The 16,901-nt window shown below is 37.9% G+C and overlaps 1 protein-coding gene across 4 annotated transcripts in view; it reads right to left on the reverse strand.

Moving 5' to 3' along the window:
- DSE (dermatan sulfate epimerase) overlaps positions 1-16,901 on the reverse strand; it is a 36,614-nt gene that overhangs the window by 9,165 nt on the left and 10,548 nt on the right. For 3 of the 4 annotated variants that reach the window (XM_046939023.1, XM_040697546.2, XM_040697545.2), the window contains exons 2-4: positions 15,373-15,841; positions 5,346-5,599; positions 1,468-1,707 (exon numbers count right to left, since the gene is read on the reverse strand). In XM_046939023.1, coding sequence (XP_046794979.1) covers positions 1,468-1,707; positions 5,346-5,599; positions 15,373-15,788 — 910 coding nt within the window. In that variant the 5' untranslated portion in view covers positions 15,789-15,841. Of the gene's footprint in view, positions 1-1,467; positions 1,708-5,345; positions 5,600-15,372; positions 15,842-16,901 lie in introns of those variants that run through there. The other variant, XM_004940289.5, reaches the window with a different exon arrangement.

The following is a 16,901-nucleotide window of genomic DNA, read 5'->3' on the forward strand; positions in this document are numbered from 1 at the left end:
AAAGAACACCAAACAAAACCAAACCAAAAACCCCAACCCAGCTTTTATCCTGAAATAGCTAAAATGAGTTTCCTTCGCTCTTTAGGAACATCTCCCCAGCACAAGTCTGAGGTACAGCCTGGATTCAGAGCAGTTCCTTACACATCTGTGCTGGCATGCCAAAGCAGCAACCATTGCCCCCATACACAGAGCCAATTTTTAATACTTAAGTTATCATACTATCTTTTTAAAGAGGAGTTTAAATAATGTAAGCTCCCAATGAATTGTCCTATGAATAAGCAGCACAAAATCATCACTGAAAACTTTCAAGGCTACTCAAAACCAAATCTTATCTGAAAGTTACAAGGAGTTGGGAATATTTATTAGCTTCTACTGTTTGTGTATTTATAGATCTCCATCTTTTAATCAAAACTCAGATTTCCTATCAGAGATGCTGAACACAATATGTGACAATGGAGAGATTCAGCATGAAAACAGAAACAGTCTGCAAAACTGACCCACCAGAGGTGCCCAATATTTCTGTTTAATTCTCACACTGACAAAAGAAAATGGTTCATATACCCCTGGACTGATCTGAGAAATCCACCAGTTGAGTCAATTACATTTTCTGTATGAAAAAGATTTAAAAAAAAAAAAAAAGTGGTTATAAAAGCAGATTTAAACATTTTGTGGGAAACTGTAGTCCTTTCAGTAAATAAAGGGGAGCTACAGGAAAGAAGGGGACAGACCCTTGAGCAGGGTTGCTTGGGATAGGACAAGAGGAAATTATTTCAAACTAAAAAAAGATATGTTTAGGCTGGATACAAGGAAAAAGTTTTTTACAGTAAGGCTGGTGAGGCACTGGAACAGATTATCCAGAGAGGTGGTGGATGCCCTATCCCTGGAGACATCCAAGGTCAGGCTGGACCAGGCTCCGAGCAACCTGACCTAGCTGTAGATATCCCTGGTCATTGCTGGGGAGTTGGACTAGATGACACTTAAAGGTCCCTTCCAACTCTAAGGATTCCATGATCCTATGTAAAAATTCCCTGCGCTTCCTTGATACCTTCACTTTGGCATCATGATTTGCTGTTCCTTTCATCTAATATTTCTGTGTGACTGCTTTTGCTTTTGGCAAAGAAAAAATCAGTAAGAATCTCAAAGAATATTATTTATCAAACAGAACGCCCCAGAACCAGTTCTATGTCAAACTCTGAAAGCCAGAAATCAAATTCTAAAGCACTGCTTTTTCTCTCAAGTGGCATTCTTGTTTTTCATCTGGTTCTAAAAAACAGTTTAATAAACAACAGTTTTTACTAAGCAGTGATAAACAATGATATCACTGTTTCCATGGATGATGAAAGTAGAAGTTGGAGAAGAAGGTTATTTCAAATGTCCAAGTACAAGGTTACTTAAAAGTGGCCCGCTTCAAGTACAAAATTGATTCAAAAACTGGAAGATGAATTTTCATTGGTCCAAATGACCTACCTGGCAGGACAGTCCTGTACATAAATGCAAAGTGCTGCTTGAGCCACGGGTGGTTGAAGTGATTGATATCAAAGTGCCTTTGGACAAGAAACATGTACTGAAACAGTGACCTGGTTGTGTAGCTGCCATAAGCCACCCCTTCATAGAGGGAGCCATCTGTGACCTCCTGCAGCAGGACTACTGACTTTTCCATGATTGCCAACACTTGCTTGGTCCATAAGTAAGCTTCCTGAAGGTAGCCTGAAAGAAAAGAGGTGTTAGAAAATCTGGTCACAACACTGTAAATCATAGATGACATTACTTGTATTCACACAGCGAGATCCTTCACAGCAATGAATCCATAAGGAAGGCTGCCAGAGCACTAAAACATGACCCATCACTGCAGCATCCCTGTGGTTCCAGGATAAAAGATAAAATCCTACACTTAAACACAGTAGAGCAAGGTTACCTGAGTGGAGAGAAAACTATCAAGACACCTTTTTACTTTTGTGGGAGTATGTGATCCATCCTGAAGGAAAAATTACTTAATGCATTCAGAACATGCAAAAACAGAAGAGCCAGAACAACACCATTTATTGCATTTCAAATTAAAACAGTATGAAAACAATTTTACAGTCCCCACTAGAGGGCTCCAATAAAGCAAGCATTCTTACCAGTCATTTTTTCACTAGTACGATCACCAGCGTGGTAAAAGATCCTCAGAGTTTATAAAAAAGTTGACACTTGAACTACTGTTAACTGATATTCTACTCCAATATGCTCTATTTTAATATATGCTACATTCCACTCACATATTCAATGCTGTACAGTCTAAAGGGTTGTCCAAAATAGAAGTTCTTTTGGAAAAAGATTTGCATGATTTATTACAAATGCAGATTCTTCATTTCCCTAACTTCCAATTAAGTTCCAGCCTTCACATATACAAGCTCTAAACAGTTATATTTCTTCTAAGACTTCTAGTGATCTTCCTATTTTCGTCTGCTCCACACAAACTATATGTTGGGAAGAGGTTGCCTGAAGTCCTTCTCAGGACTTAGCTGCCTTTACCATGGAGCAACCACAGGCATGAGATCTGCAGCAGTGCCTGTATAAACTCCAGAAGGAAGGAAGCCTGTGGATCCCAGCAGGTGAAAGACCGCATGCCTTCTCTTATTCTCTTCTAGATCCATTGGCAACAGAGGTAGGAGTAAAAAGAAAACAATGACCATGTATGTCTGTATGGCTACAGGGTGTCTGTGCAGCTCAAAGTGTCTGGGCAGAGATTTAACCCGAATTCTTTCCACTGTATAGTAGAGCCCAACTTTAGGGCAGCTGGCACGCATTACATCCCACACTACTTGGTGAAACAGTGCCTGCTGAATGAAGTGCATGTGCCAGGCTGAGAGAGTATGAGCTACATTCAAACCTGCAACCAAGAATGTTTTACTTTATTGCTACCGTATTTATGCTTAGCAGAGTGATGAGCAATTCAGACTTCTTACCAGTCAAGGCTGCCAAATCCTACACAGTTAACAGAGAGGAAAAAATTGTGAAGTCTTAGTTAAACAGACGACCTGATTTAGGCTGGAGAGAGAAACATGACTGGAAAGACCTGAGAAGGAGGAGTGGACCGCACTATTGAGTTCTGCCTCCTTGCTCACAGCCAAGTGTGACACTGCTTCCTCACACTGATAGAGCAGGGCACCACAGCAGTCCATCTGAACACAACCCCAACTACTTCCACTCTCATTTTCCATTGTGACCTTACAGCCAGATCAGTTAGCTTTGGACACTGCCCTAACAAGAATGGTGCTTCCCATGGCTCAACGTAGTGCGTTTACTGTTGTAATGCACGTAAGCTCTGTTAACTTGTGTTATATTGATGCTATAAACCTATTCTCATATGTACCTTAATGACATAATGACACGTTTGAATAAAAAAAAGGAAGAATCTCAACACTCTGTCAGGCTACACAAAAAAAATCCTCCAGAATGAATCTCACAGGTAATGAACAGCATGTATGTCAAATTAGGCCTTACTCAAGTCTCTTTTTGGAGTATCTGAGTGTGTTTTAATTGCAAAGACTGTATGTGGGTACCTACAAATTATTTCAGTTAGTTTCATTTTTCAGCCCTATGACAATGGTTACATGACTTTATGGTGGCTATTTAGTCTCTTCCTTCTTCATTAGCTGAACACCATGTTTAAAATTGTTAAGTGAAGTTTAAAATTTTTGGGAGAAATGCCTACACTGGGATACACTATTTGCAATTGCTTTAAATCTGATACAGGTAGAATTTGTTTACTCCCTCCATCCTTTCCCCTTTTTTTCCCCTTAAGAAAAAGTCTTTCATGTAAGAATGAGAGTTTTTAAGGAACTTTTTTTTTTTTTTTTTAGTGATTTTTGACCAAAAGAGAAACTTTGTTCAAGTTTTGTATTACTATTATTTTTTTCGTAAAGAAGCCGTTCTGTATTGAGAACAACTAAACTTTCTAGATGTATTGACTGATTTCCATTTGAAATATTCACAGTACTTGCTCAAGTGTTGCTTATTTTGTTTGTTTGTTTGTTTGTTCTTTCCCCAAAAAGATATGAAGTTTGGTGAAAGAAATATTACCCAACTGTGTTTGTGAAGTTACCATTGTTTGGCACAAAGCATACTTCTGGTCTTCACTCTAATGAAAAGCAGAGTCCTCTTGCCAAACTGCCAGCTTTCTGCAACAACGGAGGATCAGGGAAGGGTGGAATTGTGAGGAATTTAGCAAAACCCACTGAATAAACATGGTCTTAGTCTTCAATTTGTGGAAAGCATAGTACGAAGAAAGAGAATAATTTCCATGTATACCATTGCAGGTTTTGAGCATATGCACATTAGTGAACACACTTGCTATGACATTTTTTAACAAAAAATTGACCCCAAAACACAGTAGGTGTCACATTTTTCTGGCACACATTCTTTGGATGTTTGAAAGCTCCAACTATGTGCAGATGTGCCCTTGCTTGGCAGAACTAAATACCTTGGTAACACCATCAGCATCCAGAAACCAGATTTTCCTTGAGTTGCGGCAAGAAGTTCCATCAAGCACTGAGTTTTCAAAATATGTCTAGCACATTTTAAATAAAATCTTGATAAAATACTGACACACTTCTATAAGCTACAGATGGCTACATGACTTCCACTCCTCAGCCTAAGTACTGTAGGGATTTAATGCCAGGATTGTTTCATGTGCTCTTTCCATGACTTGCACTCTCCTTCAGAGTGGGCATAGCTCAAAGGGAGAAAGGTAAAGAATTGCTCATCTCCTTAGCAAAAGATGTGAAAAGATAGGTCCTGAGCTGTAGCCCACAGGTGGATCAAGTTCCAGCTTGGCAGTCCTCTCAGGGAAACAAGACTGAAGTGCTGTAGCCTAGCTGAAAGCTTGAGGCCCAGGGTATTTCTGACCACTGACTCTGATGCAGACCAATGCCAGACTAACTGCAGGTATTAGAACAAGCTCCAAACTGATGATCTATCCTAAAAGACTGCCTGCAAATCTGAACTGGTAAGAGTACACATGAGGGAAGTGTCAATTCTTAGCAATGGTGAGGTAAGAAATACAAAACCAGTTAGGCAGCTACTTATATATCCACTGATATAGTGCATATATATCATAACCTGTACATCTTCCCACAGATTATTGTTCTATCCAATAAATACTTTTTTTGTAAGCAGCATAAGAGCAAACCCAATGCAATGGAGCTCTCAAAACACACAAAGCAGAACACCTTGCAACTGGCTGCCATGTAGGCAGAGTACTTAACGTGGAAAACCGCAGCAAAAATGTGTATCAGTTCCTGCATGTTACTCCATATGAACTGATATGCTGTAGAAAAGCATTCCTATGGTTTAGCACATACCTTGATTCATCAGAACCAGGCTTCCAGCCAGCAGGGCCACACAGTTGGTAGGCTGGTGGTTATGGAGGTACTGGAAACCCCATCCTCGTCTGTATGATGTTTCGTACATATATCCCGAAGCATTGGCAATTACCTCAAGAAATCTCTCCTGTTGAGTCTTGCTAAGATAGCTGTACAAGAAGTCATAAGCTGTGGCAAAGCCAACTAAGGAGTGGGCCAGAGGGACCTCATCCCACGGGGCATCCTTCACTAGCCTGTCAATAAAGAAAGATACCAATTAATTGAGTTTCAGCTACTCATTTTTCTCTATGTATATACTTAAAGGTGTGTATGACTTAACATCTCTAAAGTTAGGCAATGGATGCTGAATTTAATGTGGTAGTAAAATACTTACCAAGACTTTGAGAGCATTCTATACTGTCTTAAGTATGGATAATATTAACCTTCAAGTCTCATTCATTTTACTAGAAAGATTAAATCCTTAAGTATTAAAGCAGTGTTTGTGATATTTCTAGGTTTTGCTAGAAAAAACAGATATGCAGAATATTGATTGCACAGAAAAATAATCTACTTGCCTGAAACAAGATTTAAAGCATTTTTCTAAGAAAGTAATATCCCATAGTTTAAACTGTTGCAAAAAATCTGCAAGAATCTTTTTCTTTCCAAATGACTCAAATGTTAATAAGTCCGTAATGGTGGCTATGGGATTGAAGTTGTCTTTAAAGCAAAATAATTATTGGCAAAATAGTAAAGGTGTACCAAGAAAATTCATAATGGATGAGGAGGTAGCACAGAACAAATATTTCCCTTAAATCGAGCATATATTGGCTAAGAAAGACTTTACTTTTGTTACACTGAGCACATTTTCAGGCCACAGTCCCACAAAAAAAGGAAATATGAAGGAATGCACAGTGGAAAAAATCTTTTAAAAGGCTAACAGTCATTAGTTGCTTTCATACTTGTTCCATTCGTTCACTTATTCTGCAAGACTTTTTTACTACAGAAATGAATTTTAAATTGTTAAGACAGTACCCTATTTTAATTGGTGAGATTTGTGCTGTGCTCCTGAAGATGCGCACCTTCCAGGTTCAACTATACTGTGATTCTGTAAATACAATTTCATTTTCGATTTGTATAAGCAGTAATATGAAATGATGATAAAAAGGCAGGAACTGAACAAGATTATATACATATATATATTCATTCTGCTTTAGGAGCATTTATTTGCATTCTACAATGCATGAATGAAGCATTAAGAAATTAAGACTATCAGATCAGAGTAGTGCAGTTATGATAAATCACAAAGTTTGCAAGCAAGGAAAATGATGTTCAGTTTTTATTTCAGTACATCTAACTTCATTGGAAGAACTCAAATGACCTTGACACATTCATACCTGCATGTAAGGAAAGCCTCTGAGGGCTTTTGGATTAGCTGAATTTCCAACAGTTTAAGCATTTACTTTCTCCCAACTTTAATCCCATTTTATCCTGAGTGAAGTTATACATTATTTTTACTTTTCTTAAATGAGTTCATAATTTCAAGGACATTCAGTTAAATACAAGAATGTATTCAACAAATAATTAAACGTTGCTTTGAACCAGAGTTTTTATTGGGCTAGATTAATTTGTCTGTAGATTGTTATTTCTTTTTTGGTCAACAGGTAGGCATTGACAGAAAAAAAGTTGTGAACAGTATTAGGATAGAAAAATAAAATGTGGTAACAAATAACAGCCAAAGTGTCAGGAATGAAAGTTCTCAAAATGTACAACTTGTCTTCTCCATATCTTCATGAGACTCTTTGGTGGCTACTGTTTGGGACTTCTCTCTGTTGTTTTGCTTCAGGTTCAAACTCATCAGCAAAAGTTTCTGGCCAGATATAGTGAAATTTCTTATTTAGGTTTGTATTAATTGTTGTGGAAAAGTTACAGACCTGTAGGTCAAAATATTTAAATGCTTTATGTAGGTGCTTATTATTTCCATATTTCCTGATAAACTATAAGAAAACATAACTTAACTAGGCAAGCAACACTTCCCAGTCTCCAGATACATTTATACTGCATCACTGAGCCAGAAAAACTAAAAAACTAAGTGAATTGGTCATTTGTCAATCTATTTCTACTCTGCTTTTTCATCTTTGGTTAGCACTGGAAAAACTTTGAAATTGTAATTGGCCATATATGTAAAAGTAAATCTGCACTCTACGCTGGTTGTATGGAACACCCTAGCGCTGTGTTCACTGCCAGGAACCCCTTGGAACATGCGTATCTTTGATAAGCTGAATCATGAATCCAAATTTCCAACATATTTTTGATTTGATTTTTGCCAAATCTTTGTACATTCAAAGATCAGAGTTCACATGAGGACAGGAAATATCATTTTAAAGACTTTTGTCTGGAACAATTAACAAGCACTTGAGGTTAATCTATATGTTAGTGAAGGGGAAAGAATAATGAAAAAATTAAATGTAAGGAATTAATTTAAAACATTTAATTCAAATTTCAGTATCCTTATAAAAACATACAAATTGCTGATCAGAATGTGTTAAAAACTATTTAATACTCATTATCTGACTTCATCTTCAGTGGGATTTGACAATGGAACCAATGTAATGTACATTTCTTTGTTAAGATATTTGGTTTGATATTAGCTAAATTTATATTTGGTTTCAAGAGCAACACAGCATCAAACTCCATAGCAAAAGACTACAAATTAATCTCTATGGCACCATCTCTGATAAAATAGGGAAAGCTCTTCTACACACTAAGTGCTAAGCTGATTAGTTATGACCGCATTTAAGCTGACTTCTTTAGAAAAAATAAATAATATCAAAGCTTTCAATATAAAAAAGTTTATGTTAAGCTTCCTAGGGCTACACATTCCCATAATCAACTCCTTCTGTTTAGATAATATAGTTCTGTAATTATTTCCCTTAAATGGCAATTCTGTGTAGTGGGTCTTACACAGGGTTTAACAGAAGAGATGCACGCAAGTAACAACGAAGCAACAACACAAGGATGATCATTTAAAGACCCTTATTTCTAAGCATAAAAAATCACAGCCAACATTTGTTCTTAAAATGAACTTTCCTTCTAAGAAGTAACTATTTAGCTGATATAAATCAGTGCGTCTCCATTAAATGAATCTCAATGGAATCAAGTAACATGCGCCAAACAATGTGTAAAATGATACACAAGAAGAATGGACAAGTAGAAAGCATTAAACGCTTCTTGTATCTAAATTGTGCTCTCATTTTTCAAATAGATCTCCAGCGTCAGATGTGGTAAACAGCATGGCTGATAAGCCGTGGGAAAGCATGGGATCACAGGCCTGCACTTACCATGGTCTGTGAATAAAGAGTTTTCAAGGCTATTACAAACTACTTTGCTCTAAAATAAAAAATTAAAGCTGTTTGTATTTATTCAAATAAGGATGAGTAAAAACATGCTGGAGAACAGCTATTTTCTAATCCTCTCAGGAGTAAAACATCAGACAGTAAGAACCACAGCTTAGCAGCTGTATTTGAAGGAGCAAGTAACTTTTATTTTAGTGCTGTAGTAGTCTTTCTTGTCTTTCAAAGGTATCAGACACTACAAAAAAGAATCCAAAGTAAATAATGTCTGCAACGGATTCCTTAGTACAGAACAACTACTTCCAAACATAAACACATGCCTGAGATGCTCTTTTAGGTTCTCATCATCTTTGCTGTTTAAAATACTCCTTGTTACTTCATTTTAAACACTGACATAGATCCTCCATAAGGAATCCACAGAGAAATTAAGGGCTTGTGGATAATGTAAGTAGTGTATTTTTCCTACGTGTTTTGAGAATGCTAGTGTAGTGCAATGTGGTTTCTGTTTTAGATTTGCCACCTTCTGCCATGAACAATGAAACCTGGAAGGGGTTATAGCTCAACTCTGTAGACATCATGATGCCAAGAACCACCACACAGGCACTGCGCTGTCCCAGACTAACAGTGTACACATTGGCTTCGGTGAATGGGATCCCACGCTCTAAAAAAACGATACAAACGGCATAAAAATTTGTGTGGGAACACAAATCAATATTCTGTCTCTTTGCAACAAAACCAAGAAAAATAGTGATAAGACTACCCTGTATGGGAACTGTTGAATCACAGCCTGAACCTCTGATTGACCACCTGAGACAAGCATTGAGTCAGCTGCAGGGGCACAAGTGAACGCAATTTCACCTGAGTGACCGTAAGGGGTGGAGCCTGGCTCCACTCCTCCTAGACCCCATTTAAGGGCTGACTCCCAAGGAGAAAGGATCTCTATGTAGAGATCACTCCTCTTGGAGCCCTTCTGCGAGCCCAGGACATGGGTAAGATCTTTATTTCATTACTCCTTTATAACACGATAATCTCTCTGGTCCAATACCTGTTTGCCATGCACTACCCCCATTTCTCACACTGCTAATGTCCCTACTCTCAGAAACTGTTAATGCATTTTTCCCTCATTTCTGTATAAATTCCCTCATTTCTAATAAATTCTACCTTATCAAAACCCAAACCATTATCATTTCCCTAAGAGGTGAAAGCCAAGAGGAAAAAAAAAACAAAACGCATTGCCTGCCCAGTTCAAGACAGGATTTAGACCAAGTAAAACTCTCTTGCTTAAGTGAGATCCCTGATCCTGGCCGACAGGATATTTAGAACCTCCCTTCCTTCACTTCACCCAATTCTTAAGAACAAATTGAAGCAAATAGGAACATAACATACTAACTTAGGAAACAGAATACCCTTCTGGGCAGTACGATATCAGATTTCCAACCTCTGTATCAAAAATAATATGGCATCACTGCATCCAAAACAAAGCATTAAACATGCCGTGACACATGCATTACAAATGTAGACCACATCCTGAAGCTTAATGCTCCAAACCTCCTCATGACAAATTGCTTACTGAAGAATAACTTAGAGGTTGAGGGCATATTAAGCTAATGATTCCAGAAATGCAACAGCAGAAATCACTCCTCAGTAGTGAAACTCTCATTCACATTAAGTTGATGCAAATGCAATGAATCAGGGTTCTATTCACAAGAATTTCAACTGGAAATTAGTCCAAGGACACACCCTCAGTGCATTTAGATGCAATCCATTTTAGACATTGTAGCTAGGTAACAGCACGGTTGAGCTTAATGCATGTTAAATGCCAAGCATGATGCAAATACTGCATGTAATAAGGCCAAGTGAGCTCTTAGTCCTGTGTCCAACTGTGTAATTGTACAGATCTGCCAATGACAACGTCAGTGCCCTGGCATTCTAGATACACCTGCTCTTCTTCTGGGGGCAGGAGATACAGCTTTCATCTCCTCATCAGGCAAAGGAGAGAAATATTCTCCCTGATCAGAAGAAGCATACATACCAAGACGGAGTATACACACCATGGGAAATGAGACCACCAGCATTTATTTTATAAACTAGATCCAATGCCCAATATTTTTCTTACGACGTCTCCAAAACAAATTATTTTCTTGTGCTCAAATTGAATATGTTGTTTGCTGACAGAACAATATCTTCCAATTTTTGTTTTGAAAAGAAGAAAGAAAATCCTTGAAGAATTCTGTTCAATTGAAAACAATCTCCCACCTTTCACCCTTTCAAAATTTTTCTGTTTGCCACCAAAGCAAGAATTCCATAATCTGCAAAATGCAAATACTCAGTCTTTTGCAAAAAGAAATACGTTCAGTTTTTTTTTTAAGACCTTGAAAAACTGATTATTTGTATTTCTGGTGTCTATGGTAAAACAACACAAGTTTGCTCCTATTCCTTTGTCATATTTCAGTAGCAGTCACTCATGCTCACTTCAGCTCAGTTCATAAGAAGAGAGACAAAGGACTGCTTAAATATATGATTCTAAAGTCATAGCAGAAAAAAAGACAACACATAGTGTATTTTTCAGAAGTTTAAGAGCGTACTGTATGAGTAGGGCCCTACTGCTTAACATGCTGAGGAGACAACTGAAGTTTTACTCCTTTGGAAACTTATAGCTACTTTCTGCTCTCTCTTTCTCTCTCAATCTGTGGGCTTGTAACCATCATTCTATTGATTCTCAAATTGCCTTCATACCCTTTTCTCTCAGTTTTTCCTTTGATCATAAGAGAGGCCCTTTCAAATTTTACTCTTTCTTAATATTAATCATGACCCTTCTATACTGACATATTAATAAAATCTGTTTTAGTAACTCTCAGTGCTATATAAAGCAGGCAAAGAAATGTAGCTATGTTAACTCCAGCTCTTTACTGTAAGCTCCAGGTTATAGCAAATTTTTAGACTAGGAAAGTAAGTTCCCTGTAGTCAGCACTGAACTTGAGTGCTGATTTATCTCCCAGAAAACCAGGCTAGAATCATACTTTAAAATAGAAGATATAAAAGAAACTTTTCACACTTCAGCTAGCAGTTTAATTTCAGAGTCATGCACAATTTCTATTTTTAAATGCTACATATGAAAATGATAAGAATGCATGGATTTGTTATTCCACTTACTAACATAATGCATATTGCAGATACTGAATTCATCCTCTGACCATTCTTTCTCGCTCTAGGAGACTACCCCAACAGCATCCTCCAAGTTTTTACATACTAATGCAACATGTGCGAAAATTCAACAGTCTTACAAAACCCTCCTCAGTATTCTTTGAATGTGTCCAACAGTTGATTATTTGGAGTTAAAAATAAGTTCTAAATCTGTGTTGTGTCAGCATAGAGTCTTCAACTCAGCACGTTAACTTATTTTATTTCTACATTTAAGTATTTGTATTCATGTATTTTCAATGTACAATTCATGTTATTCAACACTGAGCACTATCTGGACACTAACGGCAACAGCCTTCACCATACTCCAATAGTTTCAATAAGCATAGGCTAACAGAAGGCTATGGGATTGCTGGATAACAAGAAATACCAGGAGGGTCACAGATATGCTATGTTGAAGATGCCTGTAAGTTTCTATTTACTTGCTGCTATTTCCTTGGAATGCCTGCATGTGTTTGACAGCAATTATCTCCAATATGAAACCATGAAGTCAGGCTTGCTGTCAAATACAGCTTATCATACACTGATAGCACATTTCTATTCAAAAATGGTGCATGAGCTGTGTGTCAAAAAGAACAGTATAGAAATCCCTTGTCTGGCAATTCTAAGCATGGAAATCTCTCCCACTGTGAAGAAGGTGCAGAAATTGTGAACTTCTGAGGTATCTGTTTGTACAAAAGACGTTGTAAAGAAAAACCTTTTCCAACTGCTTTGTCCAAATACAAAATCTGACTGGGCTCTTATTTCTGCATAGTGTTTGGCTCTAATTACATCACTTCACTCAGTGCTGGAAGAGGCCAAGGCAGCATATGGAAAGAATCATTAGTGCAGATACCTCAGCCAACAACGCATGTCTGGTAAGGGAGTGTGCGAGGTGACTTGAAGATAAAATGCCAGAAAACTGATCTATATCCTCTGCTCTCTGTAAAATAAGATAAGATGTCTTAAATAAAGGACAAACTTTCCCTATGTTTTTAGGCAGCATTTAGATTGAATTCCAGGAAGATGAAACAAGTTATTTAACAGCTTTTAATTTTTACAGGCAGAACAGTAGAAGTTCATCTATATTTATCAAAACATTAATGCACTACATTTCCCTGCTCCTGCTAGCCTCCAAAACACTGTCTGTTCCCATATTATTCTGATGATTATTATAGCTAGCTATTAGCCACTGACCCTTTGTTTAATCTAAATGTAAACCTACTCCAGGATGTAGCAATTACAGATGCTGTTATGAGCAGCATGACTCTCAGGAGCAGTTGTTATGACAAGCAGCTAAAGCTGTGTTAGCCGACACAAATGGGAATTCAATTAAGGGCACCTTTATTATGTGATACAAAATGACTATTCTAATAGTTGAGAAAAGACGCAAGTGGTTAATTACATGCCATTTCCAAGCATGTATCAATTACCAGTAGGCTTTATCATAACTGTGCCTTGATATATTGAACTAATTTGGACTATAGAGGATTCTGACTAACATAAAGATGAATTTTTAAGATGTCAGTCTCCTTAATCTCTTGACATTCTGGAACAAATAATCCCTGATGCTGGAAAGTTGATTTATTCTATCCAACTACTGCCCACACTAACAAAATATACTTTTACTTACAGTCACTACGAAAATTAGAGGAAAATTGCCCAACTCAAGTTTTTTTTTTTTTTTTTTTTTTTTAAATCTAGAGTTACTTCAGAGTCAATGTCATTTAAGTGGAAGTCAAATGGAATCCAGGTTATACTCTTGAAAGAATTCAGCTGCCAAAAAGTAAATATGACAGTCAGATCTAACTTGCCAATACGTGCTGACTTCCATCAGAGATAAAAAGACATTTTAGGGCAATTTACATGGCAGTCTAGGTACTTAGATGAGAGAAGTTTAAGGAGGGAAGTTTCTCCAGATTTGCTTTACTTACTGATAACTCTTTGTACAAGCCTTCTTTACTCCGACATAAACAGTTTTGACACAAAGTCTCATTCAGGGCTCTAAGCTTGAGTACCATTAAACCCTTCTTTCTTCCTACTCCCCTGTGAAGAGTGTCTACCCTCAAATTATTAAATAAGAATAATATTCTTAATTTATCAGCTGGAATAATACTTTCCTCAAAGTCTGAGGGGAACTAAACAATTAAATAGACTGAACAATACTTTTTTTTTTTTAAATAGTTCCATTACTGTGACATTGCAAGAATTGTACATAACCAGTCTTATTTAGGGCTTATCTCCAGAACACCTAAATATCTGCTAGTAGCAATCAGACAAGAACTGTTGCACATGCCATCTTTCTTATCCTAAGTGGAGAAGTGTGTGCAGTAACATGTTTTGCTGGTACTTTTTAATTATATTTCTCAGATTTATGAAATCTGCCTGTTCAGAAGCTGTAGGAGTAAACATGTTGACCTATTTAAGCAAAGTCAGACACCATAATACATGCTCCAGGGATGTTAGATTGCTATAGTCTTTCTTCCAGAAAGCCAATGCTGGATGAGGGAGAAAACTGACAGAGCTACAAAGCACGAGGAAAAAAAAAGGGAAGTAATTAGGTATGAAAAACAAAGGATTGTTAAGAGTGCCTCAACAATCAAACAGTGTTTTAATGCAGCCTGATTGAGTGGGTGGCAACCCTGTCCATGGCAGGGGGTTGGAACTAGATGATCTCAAGGTCCCTTCCAACCAAAGTCATTCTGTGTTTCTATGATTCTATCTTATGGTCCCAATTAGTAAATTCACTCAACAGTGAAAACATTAACTTCTGCCCCTGTAAAAAGAGTGTGGCACAGGGAGGACGGAATAGTGTGTATGACAACTCATATCCAAATGAAGTTAATGCAGGTCAAAATGCTAGACACTCCAACAGCTGCAGCAAAACACTCCAAAAAACAACTATTTCTTTCATGACCTACAATGTCTTTATGGGAAGCCTGGGAAACACACAGCAATGTGAGGCTGCAAGCCTGAACTAAAGCTGAGACAGATGTTAGAGCATTCATAAAACACTTGTTTGAGGAAACTCTGAGTGTCACTTGTACCTAATCCTAATGACATCTTTTCACAGGGCAGTCTTTTCTGAATTCTTCCTAAGGAAACATTACCCAAAGGAAATGTGCAAGTCTGGAAAAAGAAAAGAAAAAATTAATGCTACATTCTCATTACAAATCAGATGGGAAACCCTGGCTTCTGATGTGTGGTGGCTTTGGATTTATTTATTTATTTCAACTTTAGAATGAGAATTGAGACACAAAGGGTCCTACCTCTTCTTTTTGCATTAATATACAATAGGGTAGATACAGTGAAGGTAAAAAGCTCTGTGGCACTGCAGCTCCAGGTGAGGGTGAATGCGTTTAGCAAGTTAGTTACTGTCAAAATGAATGTTAAAACAACTGCAATAATTTAAGTAGTTCACTAATCTAGCAAGTCACTCCTCCAGCTGCAGGCAGTTTGTAGAATAATAACAACATAAAAAAAAGATAAAAATCTACCAACTAGGCTGAGCTGCCATCCTCTCCATGTAATCCTTGGCCATGCCAATGGCTTCAGTGTTGTCAGGATAGAGAACACAGAACATTGCCAAGGCCCCCAGGTTGTTGCCATAAATCTCATTCCACCGAGCACTGAACTCCTTCGGATCCCATGGCGGGAGGTACTCCAGGGGGTTCGACAGCATTGTCTGCACTGCCTCCATCAGCCGAGCTGTGATGTGTCGGTGTGTGGTTGCTGCCTGGAGACGCAGACCCTCCACATCACCCTTGGAAAAGTAGAGCATGGGATAGCTGTCGTAGTTGGCATTGACAAAAGGAACCATGGCATCCACGTCCTCCCTGGTGCCGCAAGCAAAGGCGAAGCACATCACGTGTATGAAAAACACACTTGGGGCTCCCCGGGTGTGAGTCCTCATTGTGGCATCAGATCTCCAAGTCCCAGTGGGAGCCAAATCATCTTTGAAGTATCCTACAGCAGACAGATGTAAAAGAGAGTTAGAAAGACAATCTGTAAGGCAGTATAATTAAGGATGCTTTTGAGGAAATATGACTCCAATGAGACTTAAAAAAAAAAAAAAGCTATGTGGCTTCCAAATCATTTCTCTACAAATAATTCCGACTGAGCAATTTATCCTAAAGAAAAACCTACCTGCTTTGAAACCTATATACTCCTATCAGGAGCTGATAGGAGGTGAATGAACACACTGACAATTCTGGTATTTGGGACTCACCGAAATTTCAATTAATTTCAATAGTGCCTAATTCAAAGCACTGCTGACTGTACTGGCAAACAGATGAGGGAGGGAGAGGGAAGGAAGGAAGGAGTGGGGACTGCCATTGAGATGGTGCTAGCAGCAGCCAAGCCTTTGTGTTGCATTGGCTGATGTTAACAGCTGGAGAATGAAGGATGTGGAATGCTAGAGTTTGCGTAGGGGTCATTTTATACTGCGCTCTGACACGTCCTCATTTTCAAAAAAGAAGTCAGAATGAATAAAGAGAACAGGCAGAGCCTTAGAAACACAGCTGAAATACCCAGCCTTTAGGGCATTTAGGTATTTTGTATCTTTTTTTCCCCCCTAAGTAGCTCTCCATTTTGCATTTGGAGATTTAATGCCAGCTACCAAAGCAGCTGAAGGTTAAAGTAAAGTACATATTTTCCAACATACACAACTTCTCAAAATGTGCCCAAATGGCAAATCTATACTGAGGTTAAATTGAAGTATTTAAACATAGTAAGCTACTTCATAGAAAACATCAACTATCTAGCCTGAAGTCTCAGATAAAACATGGCCAGGATCCCCCTGAGGAAAGCCAACAAATTCCTCAAATTCTTCACAGGGGAAAGGTTACAGAAAGCAGACTCAAGAGAGACAGCTTTATGTAAATAATGAACAGTAGTTTTCAATTATTGAAAAAAGAAATAGACAGGAGGAAAGAAAACCTAAAAACAAATATGAAATCTTTTTTTCCTTGGAAAACCTGTTTCATAGGATTCAGTAATAAAATCTGTAAGAGGCTGAAGTACAAAG

Source organism: Gallus gallus, chromosome 3, assembly GCF_016699485.2.
Source record: "Gallus gallus isolate bGalGal1 chromosome 3, bGalGal1.mat.broiler.GRCg7b, whole genome shotgun sequence".
NCBI lineage: Eukaryota > Metazoa > Chordata > Aves > Galliformes > Phasianidae > Gallus > Gallus gallus.